This window comes from Pleurodeles waltl, chromosome 7, assembly GCF_031143425.1.
Source record: "Pleurodeles waltl isolate 20211129_DDA chromosome 7, aPleWal1.hap1.20221129, whole genome shotgun sequence".
NCBI lineage: Eukaryota > Metazoa > Chordata > Amphibia > Caudata > Salamandridae > Pleurodeles > Pleurodeles waltl.
The window spans coordinates 1,368,738,161-1,368,758,976 of NC_090446.1; the positions used below are offsets into that span (position 1 = coordinate 1,368,738,161).

The following is a 20,816-nucleotide window of genomic DNA, read 5'->3' on the forward strand; positions in this document are numbered from 1 at the left end:
GCTGTGCACGGTACCGGTACCACCCTTGTGTCTCATTTGTGTGATATTGGTCAGAATTTGGGTAAATTATTTGGGAAGGGGGCAACACACCCTGGTTTGGTGTCAACACAAGTGACAGAAAATCTCTGCTGAACCCGACAGTGATGGCAGAAGCAGCAGGCAGTTCCCCGGAGAAATGTGTATTTGGTTCAAGAAGAGCCAACAGTTTTAAAGTAAGGAACACAACAGTATAAAATTCCCAAAACGTTTTTAAAAAAGAGAGAGGAAGTTAATAAACAAAAAGACACCATAGTATAAATCATCAAAAGTGTAACCAGAGTTCTAGATTTTTAAAGTGGTTAGTCAAAAAGCACCTAAAATTTTTAACCTCCAAGCAGAAGTAGCACCTTGCCTTTGACCAAGACCTCTGCATGATTTCACACTGATCACAATAGAGCGGAGCTTGGACCTACAAGGAAAGTCGCCCCAGGTAACATTTTGAAATATTTTAGTGGAAGCCTAGGTACTATGGTTGGGCATGGTCCAAGGCTTAAGCTGACAAGGTTGCCTTGAAGACTGATAAGTCATCATCGAGCTTCTAGTAAATGTGTTAATTTTCATCCTGAAAGCTCTGAGAAGGACAATGCTGGATTTTGGAGCGTTGAAACCACTATATCTCTGGGATAGGTTTGCCGCCTCATCATGGTTCACAGATGTACCTTAGGAATTAGTCACTTTTTTTTAGTCTTCAAAATCCTCCAGTGTCGCAAGGCTAGAATCTCTAGGCAGGCAGGGCTCTAGGAGGCTAGGTACCTTCACTGTGAGGTCCATTAGAATGGTTTTCAGCATAGCAAAATGCTCCTAGCAGGACATTTTGTTTTTTTTGGGGGGGGGGTTTGGCCCACCAAGGGTTTGTCCTCTCTTGGTAAGTCTCCTCACCGTGGCCCATTTCTCTGAAAGTGGAAAAATGACTAAGTGCCACTTTTCCCCAGCTACTGGCAAAGTTCTTTCTGGCCAGCCCTTCTGCTGCTGGCTTTTAAGGGCAGGTGTCTCAGCACGAGGTTTCTCTCCACTTAGGGCTTCTGCAGCATGCTCTCTTCTGTGGTCAGCTGCACCTTCTTATCCTGGCTTTGTCAATTTCCTCCCACCTAAATGACTCCTAACTAGTTCTCTTTCCTCTGCGAGTAAAGGGAGGCTCTCTCGGTATGTCCTGGGGATGAACAGGAGAGGCCTCTTTGGCCTCGACAACTGAAAATAAGGATTGTTAAGGCTGCCCTTCCTTCTGCCAGGTGCTCCTGTCCACTCAGTGATAGTTAATCCCTCCTAAATTGTCATTAGTTAACACCATCCTATCCTCTCTGGGCGCAGAAGCAGGCCATGTCTTCTGAGCCATGGCCATTAACTTTCACAGCCAGGGGTGTCCATTCCAGGTCTAGAGATGTGAGGAACTGGGTTTAAGCCGGTTATGGATCAGGCAACCTAAAGTACATTTTTATGAAGTGACTTTTCCACTAATCTTGTCAAAATGGGTTTACATTAGATTTTGAAAATTAACTGGAAAATAACTTTGAAAGTAGAGGTGTCCAGGCCGACTTTGACCATGTACTGTGCTCCGCTGCCTTTTGGCTAGGTTTGCGCTATAGAAATAACAAATATGTACATAGGTTACTTTTCAATTACACAATCATTACTCTACAAAGACTGTGCAGTTCTATCCCTGACACTGTTGACACTCCCACATACATGTAGGCCAAATTTAGTTCTATTCAGAATTTTACTTATCTTGGAGTACAGCAGTAGTATGACTTTGTATCATTAGAATACACCTCTCAGTTGGGATATCTGCAAGTAGCTGGTACCTTCATTCTTTGAGAATAAAATAATGAAGGCCTGCTTGGGGGTAGCATGGGATGTCTTCACAGCTTATTTGTGCAATGGTCGAATACCAGTGCTTGCTAAAAAAGAGAAAGAACAAAATCAACTGCTTTTGCAGCTACAAGAACAAACGGTGTCCGCTTATCATGAAGTCACAAAGGATCCCACTGAGGACAAGGTCCAGGAGCTGCTGAAGGTAACGAAGTAAGATTAACTAGTTTCGGAAAATAATAAGTAAGTCAGCAGAGCGTGTTTCAAAATACCTTTGAAGAGGTCAATAAAGTAGGTAAAACATTGGCCTGGAAGGATAAGGCCAGTGGGGTGCAGGATGAACCAAAACTTAGAATTGACCCTCGGACTGGAAAAGCTGAAGATTGTTTTTCGATTTTTACTGGCAACTGTATGCCTAAACCTTGGCTTCTGGGGTGACAGAGCATGGGGGCTACATTGAAAGTATAAAAACATTTTTTGCATTCAAGCTGACTACCAGATTGCTTCGTCACATTGCATCATGCAACGTGGCAGCAATCACAACAATATTTTCAATATTTAAGTTGTTTCCTGTTGTCAGCTGTGGAAGGACTCGCCTTATCAAATCAAAAAGGGAGGTTAAGAAAAAATGGTTCGAGAGAGACAAACACAAGAGCCAACCCAAATAATTTAAATAGCCATGAGCAAGAAGCAGACCCAAAGTCCACTCCATGTGGTACTAGATACAGTGTTTCCTGGGGCAGACAACTGAAGCTGTCGGTATAAGACCACAAACATTCGGATCTGCACCTATTTCGTTTGTGTCCTAGGGCCAGATGTAGCAAAGGTTTTTACCCAGTCTGTGTCTATGGGAAAAAGTGTTCGTACATATGGCCCCAAGTCTGTTAAGCATGCTGCGCTGTGAAAAACCTAATTCCCCCGTTTCTTCACAGTTCGTAGTGAAACTTTTCTTTCCCTTAGTTAGCCAAAAGCCATTATACTGTGCCCCATGCTGTAGTCCATTTGTGTCTGTCCAGTGCTGGCCGCCTTCTCTAGCTGTCCATGCAGAAGATAGCTACACCAAGCCTAAAGAATGGCTGATAAGAGTTGATCTAAGAATTTACTTTACCTTAAAGAGGCAGAGATCACTGTGTAGCATTATGTTGTTCCGAGGACTGGTTGTACCAATAGTGGTAGACTGGGAATAATCCCTCCCACACGGTATCTATCCGATCATTGAATGTGAGCCATCCCTCAGTTACTTGCAGGGGTTTTTCGCCTCCTGGGAGCTGAACCCCATTTCCGCCTTGCTTCTCTCTTCTGCAGGAAACACAGTTGTGCTGAAGCCTGCCACATACACCCGTTTGACTGCACTTCTCCTGGCAGAGATCTGTACCGAGGCTGGGCTGCCACCAGGAGTTTTCAACGTGGTAACTGGCAATGGATCATTTGGCAGTAAACTAGCCACCCACCCAGATGTGGCAAAGGTAGCATTCACCGGCTCTACAGAGGTAAGAGAGTGATGCTAAAACATGAACCCCCAAAGTAGACTTCAGGGTGAGCAGGCCATACCTCTTAAAATACAGGATAGAACCAAATGCACAACTCTTACTTTCCCAGACTTCACACAACTTGTGTAATTTTTATGTTTCACAGATTGAACAGGCCAACATATACAGAAAGCTAGCTCTTGACTGCATGTCTCACAGGCTAATTACCCATATTTTACTAAATGTATATTTCTGGACATGTTCTATTTTTCACCCCTCAGGTGGGCCAAACCTTGCGGAAAGCCACTGCAGGCACAGGGAAGAAACTCTCTCTTGAACTTGGAGGGAAATCTCCTTTTCTGGTGTTCGATACTGCAGATTTGGACAGTGCTGTGGAGGGCCTGGTTGATGCCATCTGGTTTAACCAAGGGCAGGTAGGCAGCACAGTGTGATTGTAATGTTGAAATAAAACATTGTGATCTGAGCCAACCCCTTCAAACCCCTCTGTTGTATTAACAAGAGAGTTGCAAAGCATGGATGAGACATTTTGCTTATTAAACTCTTGTCTTGGTACCAAATTTAGTTTGGACCTTTCTTTCTTCACTTTGTAATATTTTTGACTTGGTAAGTTCATCACAGGTACCACATGCATTTCTCTGAGGAAAGTCTTGTTGTTGCAGCCAGGCTACAAAGTGACATCTCACAGAAATCGGTTTTAGCCTTTAGTAGTTTAGCTTTTTGGGATGATATTGTTGGGGCCTCGTGGGGAGCTCTTTGATAGTTCACATCAAGACTGTACCCTCTGTCTCTGTAGCTTAACAATCTAGTGTGGAATGTTGTATAATTGTAGAGAATATATAGTCCTTTCCTGGTCCTGTGTAACAGTGCAGATACACAGCACCTCACTAGTGAATCCCTTAGAGCACACTTGATCCTGCTTTTTTGTACTCTGTGTGATTATGCATCATCACAGTTTCCATCTGTATGTGCCAATTCCCCAGTGCTCCCTTTCTGCTTGTGCTGAAACGATTGTGCTGCCCTGTTTGTTAATGTTGGATATACAGTGCCACCATACCTGGTGCTGCTCGAGCCACAGTTCTGCCTGATTGTGCTGGTTCCCCAGCAATGCCTTTCTGTTTGTGCTGGCTCCAATATGCCATCAGGTTTGATGGCCCTGGATTCACAACATCGCCCTCTCTGATTGTGCTTGATCAGCAGTGCCACCCCATCTGATGATGCGGATTCACAGTGCCGCCCTGTCTCATGATGCTGGATCCACAGTGATGGCGTGCGTGGTATCATGGTGTTGGACTCACATTGTCACCCCATCTGATGCTGCTGGGCTCACAGTGCCACCAAGTCGGATTCTGCTGCATCCACTTGCTGCCATGTTTCTTGGAACATGATTCACAGTACTGCCATGTCTGATGGTGCTGGATCCACAGTGTCTCCATCTCTGAGCTACATCCAAGTGTTGCTCTGTCTGATGGTTCTTGATTCACAGTGCTACCATGTTTGATTGTTCTGTAGCCACGATGCGTCCTCATCTGATGATGCTGCATTCACAGCGCCACTCCTTCTCATGGTGCTGAATCCACACAACTAGTGCTATCTTGTCTGGTGTGATGGTAATGGAACCCTAGTGACACCCTAATTGATTGTGCTGTATCCACAGTGCCACCATAATGGATTGTGCTGGATACACAGTGCCACGCAGTCTGATGTTACTTGATCTACAGTGCCGCGATGCCTTATTGTACTGGATCCACAGGGTTTCATGTTTGATGGTGCTAGATCTACTATGCTATTGTGTTTGATACTTCTGGATCCATAGTGCTACCATGTCTGAATGTGGCGGATCCAACGTGAAGCTCTGTCTGATTGTGCTGAATCACAGTGCCTTGTCCTAATGTCTTACAACATCCTCTCATACCCCCTCCAGTCTTGTGCTGTCTGATTGTGCTACATCCTCAGAGCCTCCCTGTTTCATATATAATTATGTGGGAGCCACTAAAATGTTGGTTTTCAGTGCCTCCGCGATTTGTAACTCTGACTTCGTCCCCTCTCTCTCCCAAGGTATGCAGCGCGGGATCCCGTCTTCTGATGCAGGAATCCATTGCACCAGACCTCCTGCGCAGGCTGAAGCAGCGGATGATGCATCTCAGGGTGGGCGACAGTCTGGACAAAGTGGTTGACATGGGCCCTTTGGTGGATGAGACTCAGAGAAAGACCATCACAGAGTTTGTGGAGGAGGCACAGGCAGAGGGTGCTGAGGTAAGTCCTTTTAATGATCATTTTTAAAGTAGCATGCCCTTCTCATAATAAAATCACAAACACCTTCATGTTCATGTTGCTGCCATTCTATTTGTCAAACCTTGGTTCTAGGTTGCCCTGGACCTAGTGCTTAACTTGAGCCTGCGGTGGCACATGAGGCCCACAACAGTCGTCTTTTGAGAACGGGGACTTATTTGTAATCATTAGACTTTATCCCTCGACTAGAGGGAGAAAAGCAGCAAAGGGAAATAAGGAGGAAGTGAATGACGGAAAAACTGTGTAAAAGACAAAAGGCAGAAATGAACCTACAAGAGTGTGATATAGGGGCTGGGAGAGTATATTGATGGCTGAAATAGGCATGAAGTGAAATAAAGACTAGATGTGCTACTTAGAAACATTTGGGTCCCAGCACTTACTCTTTTACAAATTAAGGACTACCTGCACTTGCACAACCATAGTCTCCTGGTGGTGCTTTTTGAGCACCCTAGCCGTAACCTGAATGGAAAATGCCTGGTTGGTCGGCTACCTCAAAGCTTTCATGGCTTCTCCTTTGATAAATTGTGGGCTGCATCACTGTATGCAATCACAGCCCCTTCACCATTCATGTACCCAAGCCCAGCACTCCTTCTGCAGAAAGAACATAAACATTTATTAGCCAAACAGAAGACCAATGTATTGCTGAAGCAGAGTTCTGGGTCTGCTGTGCTGCAGCACTTCATGTAAATAAACAAATCTCATTTGGTCAGAGCTTTTACAATAGCTGCTAATACGTCCTCTGCCATGTGTGATATTTTCAACCAATTGTGCCTTTTATAGCCAACAACAGCATAGAAATATAGATTTTGACAAGGAGAGGCAGGTGCAGGTTCTCATGGACATATGGTATTGCAGCAAGCAGGGTGGAGTGGAGTCCGGAGTGCCAGGAGGCTCGGCACCTTTGGAGTTGTTTGGCGTGTCAGGGAATTTTCCTGCTTGTGTACCACCTGACAGGAGACTTGAATGCCAGAGTGGATGAGCTCAGTAGGCAGTGTCTGAGAGATCACAAATGGCATTTATACATTCCGAATTGGCTCATGCCATTTTTCAGCAGTGGGGAGAACTGTGGGTAGATCTTTTCATCACCATCAAGAAAGCACAGTGTCAAACATTTTTAGTGTCAGAGTTCCTGCAAGAATTCTCACTAGGAGATGATTTCCTTCTGGAATGAAACTCGGGATTTGTATATATGCCTACTTGCCTCTACCCCCTACTTCCCTGTGTGATGGAAAAGATCAGGAATGACTGGGCCCAAGACTTCCTAGTGGCGCTGGATTCAGCCAGGAGGGTGTGTTACCCAGAACCTCTTGGAATGAGCATCTGGTCTCCGATAAGGCTACCACTTCAAGAGGATCATCTGTTGCAGCAACAGGGCAGGATCCTCTACCCAAATCTGCCCAATCTCCTCCTCTATGTGTAGAGATTCAGCAGCAGCAGTTGGCTGTCTTTGATCTACCCCCTGAAGCGATGGGATACCATCCTAAACACCAGGCACCTTCCCATGAAGTGCACTTATGCTGGGCATATGTTTGGGCAAATTTGTTGTCTGTTGTGTAATCACCAGATTGACCTTTTATAAGCCAACCTGTCAGATGTTCTTTTGTTTGTAATGTCTTTCTCTCAGGAAGACCTTGCAGTGGGAACTATGAAAGTGTATTTGTCGGCCCTTTTGGTTCTACATTTGCTGGATTAACCATCTTTCTTTAAGTCACCTGTTGTGGTGAGGTTTATAAAATGTTTGCCACACATTATCTCCTGGCCCGTTTAAGATGCCACAGTGGGACCTGTATTTGTTTTTGAAATTTCTCATGTATACGCCATTTGAGCCAATCCATGGCTGTCCGCTGAGTCAGCTAACTTTCAACATTGCCTTCCTTACCATGATTACTTCAGCTCATTGTATGAGTGAGCGTCAGACATTGTCGGTGCAACTGCCCTACATAACGTTTTTCCTGACAGACTGGTGCTAAGGACTTTGGAGGCCGTTTTGCCTAAAGATGTGACTTCTTTGTAGTTGTGATCCATCATCCTGCCAGCTTTCCTGGTTCCCCTCTCCCTTTGAAAGAGGAGGAAATGTTTGATCGATTGAACCCCAGAAGTGCTTTTAACTTTTATATTGATCATACCACAGACCACCGTGTGGATGATCAGCTTTTATGGGTTTTTCTGGAGCGAAAAAAGGGAATACTGGGCAAAAGAAGACTCTGTCAAGGTGGATAATCTTCTGCATTAATAATGGCTCCGCACTGGCCTCGAAGTGCTGCCAGAAGGTTTGAGGGCCCATTCCATTAGTGCTAAGGCAACTATCACTGCTTTTGCACATAGAGTGCCTGGCTTTGATATCTGGCAGGCTGCGGTGTAATAGTCTGTGCTTATGTTTACAAAGCACTGCTGCCTTGACATCCAGGTCCAGTGGGAAGGGCATTCTACCCTCTCAGTCCTACAGAACATTTTGGTCTGAGCCCACTCCACAGAACTCCACCTGGGAAGGTGTACTGCTTTGGTATCTATTTTAATGTGAGGATTCTGAGATAAGAAGTATGCATCAGAAAGAGACCACTCCATAGAAGGGGGACGAGGGAGGGTGGTGAAGAGTCTGCAGTTAAGTAGAGTGTCCACCTGAAAGAGGATTACTTGAAGGTAAGTAATTTGTACATCTACCTCTGCAGCCTCTGGATACTGATACTGCTTCTTCCTTACAGCGGTTTGGTTGTAGTAGACCTGTCCTGCCATATTTGTCTATCCTGGTGGTCTCCAGACCAGAGGTCCTCACAACAGCATCATTCAAGTTATCTGTGGAAAACCACACTCCCCACCTCCATTCCTCAGACACCCAAACCTTCCACAACTTTCGTGGTGTCTGTGTGGTCACCAAGAGTCCACAATGCCCACGCTTGAAGGTGCTATAAAAGGACCAGTCCTTCATAATTCTGGGAGATCCCCTTCCTTTTCCCCATTACAGTTAACCTTTTCTGGACTTGAGGGGGATTCAGGGAGCTAGGCTTTTAGCACTGAAAATACCGTCCACAAAATCAGGGATACAAGTCCAGAGTCTGGGAGTTTCCATTCTCCCGACAGTGGTTCATCAGCAGCGCTCTGCTCTTTTGCTCCTGTTCACTAGTGGCACTAGGTTTTTCTCCGCTTTCTTCATCATGCAGGCATTTAAAATGGGGGATTCTAGAACTTGGAATTCACTTACCCAATCCAGTGATGTCACATCACGACTCCACCTCTCACAGATCTTCCAGAATCGCCTCACTGATTTTTCCACCCTTTGCACAATATTCTCAGAATAATCCAAGATGACGTTTGTCTGCAGAATTGTATGTCACCTTTCCCCAGAATCAATCTGCCCACCCGGGTCTGATGTCATTTTTCAGGTAAATGGAAGCATGTGCATAATACCATTGGGTGTGAGTTTATAGTTCCCAGTCCTCGCTATTATACCTGTGAGAAATGTAAATTTTGTAGATGAAATTTACGAATTTCCATTACACAATGTTCTTAATTCTCAGAATTCTGCATTACACAATTTTGTATCATTTTTGGCCACAGGTAATTGCAAAAAATGCCTCGCTGAGAGGGACTTGCTGCTCAAACCAGTCTCCTGCTGATATTTTTTGAGACCCTATACAGTGCAGGATAGCACTTCAGATTTTCCCTAATCAACAACTGTGTAGACCAAACCAATGAATCAGGGCAAAGTGATACTCAGTGCTCTTGAGTATTAGCTTGCCCTTAGGAGTTTCTTGTTTGTCTTCTTGACGGTGATGCTGCCCTGAGCGGGAAGGTGAGCTGCTTCTGTTTTTAGGCTCTATTTTAAAGCTCCAAGTCAAGGGCCACATCTTTCAAATCTGTGAAGCTTAAATTGTAGGGAAGCTAGTGTAGGGCTACCATATTCCAGCGCTTGCAACAGTTTTTTATGGTATTCCCAAAATTGCAGTTTTTATTCTTGTCCCTGGTGGCTTCAAGAGCTCTAAAAAGAGTGCTATTTGCCCCTATGCTGTCTGGTTGGGACCCTGAGAGAGATTACTTCTCCTGCACCTGATCTAGACTCTCATTGTGCCTCATCCTCCTCAAGCACCAGGTTCTCCCTCTATGGCTTTGTCTTGTGCTCCATTGTCACCAAGTACTTCAGTGCATCTTTTTCTCCTAATGTTGTACTTCTGCACCAGCTGTAGCTGTCCAACTTTCGGAAATAAAATATGTAGTAGGAAATACTTGAGCTAAGGCCTCTAAACCTCTAAACCTCACAGAAATGTCTCTGTACTTTTGTAATCTGTTTGCTACACTATGCAGTGGTTGATTTTGGTTGGTGTGTGCCTGTGATCCCAACCAGCTCTCATTTTGGGACCACGAGTCTCTCTGATGGCTCTTTAATATTGTGTAAACCGTGTGCCACTGGTGCTGCCTTGTTTACACAGCACTAATGGGCTTTCTTTCAATGCAGCATCGAGAGAGAGAGAGAAACGTATGCGAGTGAATGTGTGTAAGACAGGCCTCACCAATGACAGACCTTAAAAACAGACTTAGAAACAAGCACCTACTGGGCCTGATCTCTGAAGTCCTTAACTTTACAAGCAAACACAGATAATGTGGGTGTGAACCCTGAAGGGAATCCAGGTTACAGAGGCATTCACTGTTGCATTCACATGTTTTAGTTCATGTTACTGACGTGTCACTATTTCCTAAGACTCTTTTTTTCCAGATGTCTTTCTGCAGTTTTGTTTTTCTTGTAACATGTGAGTTTTGTTCAGACTGCAAACTGAATTGCCTCTAGATGTTAGGTTGAGTTCAGGAAGTAGATGGGTGTTTGTGACGGGACGACTGAGATCTCTGCAGTTGAGGCTGAAAGCATTGCGAGTTTCTGACCATGTCAGTCACTGTGTCATAAAGATGTTGTTACATGCTCATACAGTCCTTTGCCTCTGCCATAGACAATGCTCACTTAGTGTGCCAAATGTAATCACAGTTCTACTGGAAAATGAAATGGTATCTTACACCAGTGATTTGCATGGGGCATCAACAGTGAGACGTAGATTGAGCTTCTAGGCACTTTATGCAATGGGTTCATGCCTGAGTGATGTTGTAGGAAATGTAAAAAAGAAGTGCACTACCATAAATATGAAATGTGAAAACATCGCACAACACCAAGCACAAGTAGAAACTATACCACTGCTTACAATCAAAAAACAGTTTAGTCCTAACCCCCACACTGACACGAGCAAGGTGAAAGGTTCATTTAAGGATGTTGTGGAATAAGGAGCATGAAAGGGTCATCTGTTAAAAGGGCAACTTGTGTCTAACCAACCTTCAGGTATTTATGACATCCGAACATTAGTCCCCAGTACACCGTCCGTGCCTCCAAACAGACTGATTAGACAATGGGTACACAGGTGCATGGTTTACAATAGGTGCAGGGAAGAAAACGAATTCCGAACACTTTGAAATCCCAGACACACAATGCTGTCAGCACACACGTCAAATAAATTACATTTACAAAAGAGAAGGTATGCATTCATAGTTCAAAGAATGCTCCGTCATAAACCTTTGTCGAACGTATAATGAAGAGCGAGTAATGACAGCCTAGAAATTCGGGGTTATGGGGTCACATGTTTTCAAGTGTTTTTCCATCTTAATCTGTAAACTTCAAGACATCTATTATTGATCATGTGTAATAAGTATTATACTGTTTTGTATCAAAAGGCCTGTCTGTGAACAGGCATGTGAGAAAAACAGTAGTGGCAGGTCGTGCAGGGCTGAGCTGCAGTCTGCAGTGTTTTTCTCCCTGTTGCGACAGTTGGTAAATACTGTCTTTGGATTGTCAAGAAGAGTCTGCGTGGTCATTTGTGAGTCTCGAGCATTTTCTTTCACCCTGTATCAGTAACACTCAGCAGAGAACACAAGTGGGATTGTTATGACTGAGCCCTTGCTTGTAAACCACAGAGACAACCTGGTGCAGCAGTTTCAGCTATGTTTAGCTCATCTCTGCCTGTACAAAAAGGGGCCTGCGCAGTCCAGTCCCTGCACTGTAGGTTCTCGTTCTCCTGCTGAAGAAGCAATAAACACAGTCAACTAGCTGGGTGACTAATTCTGTTTCTTCTGGTTCCTTTGCAGGTCTTCCAGGCATCAGAAGTTATCCCTAACAGAGGATTATTCTACCCACCCACGCTGATCACCGGTGTGGACACCACATCCCGCTGTGTCAGGGAGGAGGTAAGGGTTCTAGGGAAACACCAATCCGCTTCATCATGGATGAGCTGAATGTGGTCTACTCACAACATCACAAGGTATCAGAGAGGAAGCAAGAGCTGTGTAGACACCATATTTCAGCATGTCTGGTAAGCATGTGACGGTCCCTGTGCATCCCATACCCAAATGAATTCCGATAGGGATACAATGTGCTATAGAAATGGCATTCTGCTGTGTCTTTGTGGAGGGTAAAGACCCCCAAGGATGGAAAGAGCTCTGTAGGTACCACATCCTGCTGCATCAGGGAGGAGAGTGTATAATGTTGGGGACGGTGTAAGACACAAATCGGCACCGCATAATCCTCCCCTCCTCATGGGGGAGTTAAGGATTGACAGACACACCACATTTCCTGTCTAAGTTGGGATGATAAATACCAGCATGTGTATTGTCTCTTTCTGCATCATGAGTGGACATAAATATGATAAGGAAACTACAGCCAGTTTTATCACGGAGGGACCTGGTGGGCACTGCATCCCACTGCGTCATGGAAGAGTTAAGTACCCTGTCTGCACCACATCCTGCTACATAATGGAGGAGATGGGAATATGGTGTGGATATGACAACCCACTTTCAGATGATCCAAAGATCCAGGGCGGCTCACATCCTACCCCATTGTGAAGGAGATAAGAACATGGCAGGGACAACACATCTAACTGTTAGGGAGCGCACCATTCCACTACATCATGGACATGGTATGGCTGTAGCTTTGTAGCGTTGAGTACCATATCTCGCTGCATCATGGAGGAAGCCTGACTGTAGCTTGGACATCACATCCTTCTGTGTCACATCCTGCTGAGAAGAAAGTTGCCTGGCCCCTGTCTGATCCTTCTCCTAGTCTGCCCCCACCCTCTTCTGTCTCTGTCCTCTGACCAAGACGCCTGGATCTTTAGGATTTGCGACTTCCCCACCCCACCCATCCTCACCCCTTCCCACTGCCTCTCTTCCATGCCTTGCTATAACTCCTGATGTCTCTTGGTTTGTACTCTTTTTTTCCATTTGCTGTCCCTCTCTTTGTGTCTTGTTTCTCCTCTTACTGCTTGTCTCACCTCTTATTGACTCTTACTTGTGTCTCTCCTCCTGTACTGCACTTCGTTGTCTGCTGCATTTTTACACTTATTGTCTCTTTTTGCTTCTCTCTCTGCCTCCGTCCCCTCTTTTCTGTCTCATACAATCATTCATTTTGTGCCATTCAGCCTCTTGTTCTTTTTCTTTCCACACTCTCCACGATTTCAGTCCCTTCTCCCAGTGCATTCCCCACTCTGCATTCCTGCCCTTTGGGTCCCACCTTGCTCACTCCAGTGCTGCCAGCGCTGATAACCCCACCCACATCCATCTCTTCCCCCCCCCCCCTCAGAAGCTGCCTTAATGGCAGCTGCCGCACATACGTGCCCCTGGCAAGCCAAAGGCAAGCCCATCCGTGCCCAGTGTCAGCACCCGGGTGCTCACCACCCGCAGCAGCCTGAGATTCTTGTTGTCTGAAACCCTCTGTGCTCTCAACCATGGAACCTGGATCTTTAGGATTTGCGACTTCCCCACCCCACCCATCCTCACCCCTTCCCACTGCCTCTCTTCCATGCCTTGCTATAACTCCTGATGTCTCTTGGTTTGTACTCTTGTTTTCCATTTGCTGTCCCTCTCTTTGTGTCTTGTTTCTCCTCTTACTGCTTGTCTCACCTCTTATTGACTCTTACTTGTGTCTCTCCTCCTGTACTGCACTTCGTTGTCTGCTGCATTTTTACACTTATTGTCTCTTTTTGCTTCTCTCTCTGCCTCCGTCCCCTCTTTTCTGTCTCATACAATCATTCATTTTGTGCCATTCAGCCTCTTGTTCTTTTTCTTTCCACACTCTCCACGATTTCAGTCCCTTCTCCCAGTGCATTCCCCACTCTGCATTCCTGCCCTTTGGGTCCCACCTTGCTCACTCCAGTGCTGCCAGCGCTGATAACCCCACCCACATCCATCTCTTCCCCCCCCCCCTCAGAAGCTGCCTTAATGGCAGCTGCCGCACATACGTGCCCCTGGCAAGCCAAAGGCAAGCCCATCCGTGCCCAGTGTCAGCACCCGGGTGCTCACCACCCGCAGCAGCCTGAGATTCTTGTTGTCTGAAACCCTCTGTGCTCTCAACCATGGAAGCCTATCCCCACACTGATAGGAGACCTTCCCATTTACACAGATGTATTCTCCCGCAGTACCAGCTGCTTCTCCAGCTCCAACACGACCCTCATCCACTACTGTCATCCACCGCAACCCACTGCACAAAGAGCCACACCAAGATTGCATTCGACTTTCACAGCACCCCCTTCATCTATCTACCCCTCAACACCATGCCCTAGAAGTCTGGGTCCTCCGCAAAACCTCTTCCCTAGATGTACTGTTTCTCACTGAAACCTGGTTTAACCCAGCATCCATTCTGGGTGTAGCAGCAGCCAACCACTGTGGTTACGTGATCCCATGACCAACCTGATCCAACAAACCGGGACGAGAACTCGCTATTGTCTGCCAAGAGGATATCAACTGCTCCACCACCTCGGCTCACACCAGCGAGCGACTGGTTAGAACACATTGCCTTCAGAATCAGCTCCTTGAGCACCACTTCCCTGGGAGGTGCACTTATTTACCTCATCTGGCCCCAGGTCCATTGTCATCTCCTATCATGCTGACCTAATTGCCTTCCTGGCCCTTGCATTCAACTCCATCATCCTACTCAGTGACCTCAACTTCCATCTAAAGCTCAAGACCGACCCCCAGCTCCACTTCTCTTGTGGAATATCTCAGCATCTTAGGACTCGTCCAACAAGTGAACGACCCCTCCCACGTGGCCGAACACCACCTAGAACCTAGATTGAACAGTTTTGCCAACATGGTAGACAAGCCCACTTCCCTCACCTGGATGGAAGACTTCCTCATTTGCTTCAGCCTGCATCTACCCAACCATCCCAGAACCGCCTATACTCAAACTGCTGTCACCCTCCCCCCACCACATCGACCGAGCACACTCAATGCGTGGATCACCTCCTGCTCTGATTCCCAGACTCCTCATAGAAACATCCTTTCACCATGATCCAAGGCGCTAGCACATCCCCACCTGCCAGCTCCATGACCATCCCCATCCCAGAAACTCTGCACACATCTTTTCCACTACTTCACAAACAAAATCAACACCATCTACAACAAATTCACCCCCCTAACGAGACCTCTCCACCACCAAAGTCCTCCCCATTCCGATGACGCAAACATCCTGGAAATCATACTGATGTGCCTGCCAGCCATCATCACAACGGAAACCTCCAACTTCATGTACACCATCCCCTTCAGAGCTACATCTGACCGGTGTCTGCACGACATCTTCGCCAAAGGGCTGAACCCCCACCTGGACAGCCCTTACACACATTTTCACCTCATCCCTCTCTACTTTCCTGAACTTGTGGAAATACGCCGCCACCCTGCTTTGCCCCAAGAAACTGTAGGCCCAGCATCATCTCCTACACTGATTACACTCAGCTCAACTTCTCCCTATCAGAAGATACCTCATCGTATGCAAGTTCTCTGTAGCAGACTGAATAAAAAAGGAATTACACAAGCTCAACTGTGGCAAAACAGAAGTTGTCCTCTTCAGCAAAGATACCTCACTGTGGTCCTTGGGTTCATGGCCTACCAAGCTGGGACCGACTCCCATACCATCCAGTGCAGCCAGGAACATGGATGTCATGATCAACAACAGAATCTCTTTGATGAATCAAGTCAACCTGGTCACCTCCACTTGCTTCCACACCCTAAAACTCCTGACACACACAGATCAGTCCGGCAATCCCGAGACATCAGCAGGCTCAACCACGGCAACACCTTCTATGTAGGCATCACTGCCCAACTCACCAAAAGGCTCTAAGTTATACAGAACACAGCTGCAGGATTTAAACTCCTACATGGCACGCAAATATCCGCCCTGCATACTTCAACAACCACATATTCTTCCACACTCCAGCCAGGCGACCCCACTCATCAGCTCCTCTACATCATGGAGCAGGTATGACTGTAGTGTGGACACAAAACCCACATGCTACTGCATCAGAGGTGAGGTAAGGACCACCATAGACACAGCATCCAACTGTGTAAGTTGGGCAGTAAGATCACAATGGACGCCACCTATTGCAGTATCATGGAAAAGATAAAAAATATACTGAGAACTCTACTTCACAAAGAAAGAAAGATCCAGTGGGCATCACAACCTGCTCTGTATGGGAGTATGAAATGACCAACCTGAACACAACATTTCGCTGAATGAATGTTAAATGAGGAAGCTGTCATCAAAGTTGGGGGGGACGAAGGGGAGAGGTTGATCCGGTGTTGAAATCTATCCTACTTTTTCAGTGTAAATGAATGTAAGGACCTACTAGACTCCACTTAATGTTGTATGAAGGGATGAGGCTGGTACCCATGTGGGTAAGAGATAGACGTCTGGTGTTGAAGTCCATCTTAATGTGTTAGAGTAATTTTTTGTAAAGTGAAGAGGCTGGTACCGACGTGGGCAAGAGAGGAGGATCTGGTGCTAAAACTTATCCTACTGCTTGAAAGAAAATGAATGTAAAGTGAGGAGGTTGGTACCAATGTCAGGAGGAGAGGAGGACCTGGCGTTGAAACCCATTCTTCTGTGTCAGAATAAATAAATGTAGGGGCTTCTAGACACCACTTACTCCTGTATGAAGTGAGGAGGCTGTTACCCATGGGGAAGGAGAGGAGGAACTGGTAGTCAAGCCCATCCTACTGTCTCAGAGTAAATACATGTTCGATGGCATCTGTCGCTGTAGATACACATGTTGTGCATAGCCCGCCATCTGGTGTTGGGTCGGAGTGTTACAAGTTGTTTTTCTTCGAAGAAGTCTTTCGAGTCTCGGGACCGAGGGACTCCTCCTCCTTGTCTCCATTGCGCATGGGCGTCGACTCCATCTTCGATTGTTTTCTTTCCGCCATCGGGTTCGGACGTGTTCCTTTCGCTCCGGGTTTCGGAACGGAAAGTTAGCTAAATATCGGAAAAATTACGTCGGTATTGTTGCGTTCGGGATCGGCTAAGATAGAATCGACACCGAATCGAAGAGTGAAGAGCTCCGGTACCCTTCGGGGTAGTTTTCGATCCCCCGTCGGGGCCTGGTCGGCCCGACCGCGTGTAAAACAACGCTGATGGAACGGACCCCGTTCCGTTTCTGTCCTAAATGCCACAACAAATACCCATATACAGACCAACATTTGGTCTGTAACCTGTGCCTGTCGCCTGAGCACAGTGAAGAGACTTGCGAGGCCTGTCGTGCGTTCCGGTCCCGAAAAACACTCCGTGACCGTCGAGCCAGAAGACTGCAGATGGCGTCCACGCCGACAGCTCACCGAGAGTTCGAGGAACAAGAGGAAGAAGAAACCTTCTCGATCCATGAATCGGACTCCGAGGAATTCGACGACCAAAAAACTGTGAGTAAGACGTCGAAGCCAGCACACAAGAAAAGTGACAAGGCCCAGGGGACGCCACTGCCACCAGGCCATGGCTCGACCCATAAATTCGGTGACCGACCATCGGCACCGAAAAAGGCCGAAATAGTGCCGAGATCGTCCGACTCCGGTCGAGACACCGGCACGCAGCCTTCTCGGGACCGAGAAAGTGCTGCTGAAAAAGATCGACGCCGAGATAGCGGAGACGAAACTGCTCGACGCAGAGACAGCGGCACCGAGGAAGATCGACGCCGAGAGGGTTCGACTCCGAAAAAGAAGGTCACCTCGGAGCCGAAAAAGAGTACAGACAGGGTTTCGGTGCCAAAATGACCCGCAACCGACCCAACTACCGGTTCCTATTCAGAGGAGCAATCACTGTCCTCTCAGATGCAAAAGCATAGATTTGAGGAAGAGTTGCAAACCACCGAAGTGGACCACACTCAGAAACGTATTTTTATACAGGAAGGAACAGGGAAAATAAGCACCCTTCCCCCTATTAGGAGAAAAAGAAGACTGGAGTTTCAGTCAGACCAAGCACCACAAACAAAAATGGTGAAAAAGGTAACTCCGCCACCCTCTCCTCCACCTGTAACTAACGTTTCACCGGCACAAACTCCATCACATTCCCCGGCTCACACCACCATGAGCCAAGGTGACCAGGACCAAGATGCTTGGGACTTATACGACACCCAGTGTCAGACAACAGTCCAGAGGCGTATCCTACAAAGCCCTCACCACCGGAAGATAGCACAGCATATTCACAAGTGGTGGCTAGAGCAGCAGAGTTCCACAACGTGTCCCTACACTCGGAACCAGTCGAGGATGATTTCTTATTCAACACCCTCTCCTCCACCCATAGCTCCTACCAAAGCCTACCTATGCTCCCAGGAATGCTTCGGCACGCAAAGGAAATCTTCAAGGAGCCGGTCAAGAGTAGAGCAATAACACCAAGAGTGGAAAAGAAATATAAAGCACCTCCCACAGACCCTGTTTTCATCACCTCACAGCTGCCACCAGATTCCGTCGTAGTAGGAGCAGCTCGCAAGAGAGCCAACTCCCACACATCTGGGGATGCACCACCCCCAGATAAAGAGAGCCGCAAGTTCGATGCAGCCGGAAAGAGAGTCGCAGTACAAGCTGCAAACCAGTGGCGCATCGCTAACTCTCAAGCACTACTTGCGCGCTATGACAGAGCCCATTGGGACGAGATGCAAAACCTCATTGAGCATCTACCCAAAGAGCTACAAAAAAGGGCGAAACAGGTGGTTGAGGAAGGACAGAACATATCTAATAATCAGATATGCTCCTCTATGGATGCAGCGGACACAGCTGCAAGAACAATTAACACATCTGTGACTATAAGAAGGCACGCATGGCTACGAACGTCTGGTTTTAAACCAGAGATACAGCAGGCAGTGCTCAATATGCCATTCAATGAGAAACAACTGTTCGGACCTGAAGTGGACACAGCAATTGAGAAACTCAAAAAGGACACTGACACTGCTAAAGCCATGGGCGCACTCTACTCCCTGCAGAGCAGAGGCACTTACAGCACCTTCTGCAAGACAACCTTTAGAGGGGGGTTTCGGGGTCAGGCCACACAAGCCAGCACCTCACAGGCAACACCGTCCAGCTACCAGGGACAGTACTAAAGGGGAGGCTTTCGGGGCCAATACAGAGGACAATTCCCTAGGAATAGGGGAAAATTTCAAAGCCCCAAAACCCCTACAACCAAACAGTGACTCACATGTCACTCATCCCCTCCACACAACACCAGTGGGGGGAAGAATAGGTCAGTAATACCAAGCATGGGAGGAAATAACTACAGACACTTGGGTCTTAGCAATTATCCAACATGGTTATTGCATAGAATTTCTACAAATCCCTCCAAACATACCACCAAAAGCACAGAATTTATCAAAACAACATTCAGACCTTCTAGAAATAGAAGTTCAAGCATTATTGCAAAAGAACGCAATAGAACTAGTACCAAAGACACAAATAAACACAGGAGTTTATTCACTGTACTTCCTAATACCAAAAAAGGACAAAACACTGAGACCAATCCTAGACCTCAGAACACTAAACACATACATCAAATCAGAACACTTTCACATGGTCACGCTACAAGAAGTGTTACCATTGCTAAAGCAACAGGACTACATGACAACCTTAGATCTCAAAGACGCGTATTTCCACATACCAATACATCAATCGCACAGGAAATACCTCAGGTTTATATTCAAAGGAATACATTACCAATTCAAAGTATTGCCGTTTGGTTTAACAACCGCACCAAGAGTCTTTACAAAATGTCTAGCAGTAGTGGCTGCACACATCAGAAGGCAGCAAATACACGTATTCCCGTATCTAGACGACTGGCTAATCAAGACCAACTCACTGACAAGGTGCTCACACCACACAAATCAGGTCATACAAAACCTCTACAAACTCGGTTTCACCATCAACTATGCAAAATCACACATTCTGCTGTGCAAAGTACAACAATACCTAGGAGCCATAATAGACACAACAAAAGGATTAGCCACTCCAAGTCCACAAAGAATTCAAAATTTCAACAAAATCATACAACGCATGTATCCAACACAAAGAATACAGGCAAAAATGATATTACAACTCCTAGGCATGATGTCCTCATGCATAGCCATTGTCCCGAACGCAACACTGCACATGAGGCCCTTACAACAGTGCCTAGCATCACAATGGTCACAAGCACAGGGTCACCTTCTAGATCTGGTGTTGATAGACCGCCAAACATACCTCTCGCTTCTATGGTGGAACAGTATAAATTTAAACAAAGGGCGGCCTTTCCAAGACCCAGTGCCACAATACGTAATAGCAACAGATGCTTCCATGACTGGGTGGGGAGCACACCTCGATCAACACAGCATACAAGGACAATGGGACGTACATCAAACAAAACTCCACATAAATCACCTAGAACTGCTAGCAGTTTTTCAAGCACTAAAAGTATTCCAACCAATCATAACTCACAAATACATTCTTGTCAAAACAGACAACATGACAACAATGTATTATCTAAACAAACAGGGGGGGACACACTCAACGCAGCTGAGCCTTCTAGCACAAAAGATATGGCGATGGGCAATTCACAACCACATTCGCCTAATAGCACAGTTTATTCCAGGGATCCAGAATCAACTTGCAGACAATCTCTCTCAAGATCACCAACAAGTCCACGAATGGGAAATTCACCCCCAAATTCTAAACACTTACTTCAAACTCTGGGGAACACCTCAAATAGACTTATTTGCAACAGAAGAGAACGCAAAATGCCAAAACTTTGCATCCAGATACCCACACAGGCAGTCCCAAGGCAATGCCCTATGGATAAACTGGTCAGGGATATTTGCATACGCTTTTCCCCCTCTCCCTCTCCTTCCATATCTAGTAAACAAATTGAGTCAAAACAAACTCAAACTC

At 46.4% G+C, this 20,816-nt stretch overlaps 1 protein-coding gene across 1 annotated transcript in view; it reads left to right on the top strand.

Annotated features, from left to right (window-relative positions):
- The window catches only part of ALDH16A1 (aldehyde dehydrogenase 16 family member A1), a 483,909-nt gene that overhangs the window by 122,039 nt on the left and 341,054 nt on the right, over window positions 1-20,816 (top strand). Inside the window, exons 6-9 of the mRNA XM_069200818.1 lie at window positions 3,151-3,335; window positions 3,596-3,748; window positions 5,391-5,588; window positions 11,742-11,840. Of these exons, the coding sequence (XP_069056919.1) occupies window positions 3,151-3,335; window positions 3,596-3,748; window positions 5,391-5,588; window positions 11,742-11,840 (635 nt within the window). The remainder of the gene's footprint in view (window positions 1-3,150; window positions 3,336-3,595; window positions 3,749-5,390; window positions 5,589-11,741; window positions 11,841-20,816) is intronic.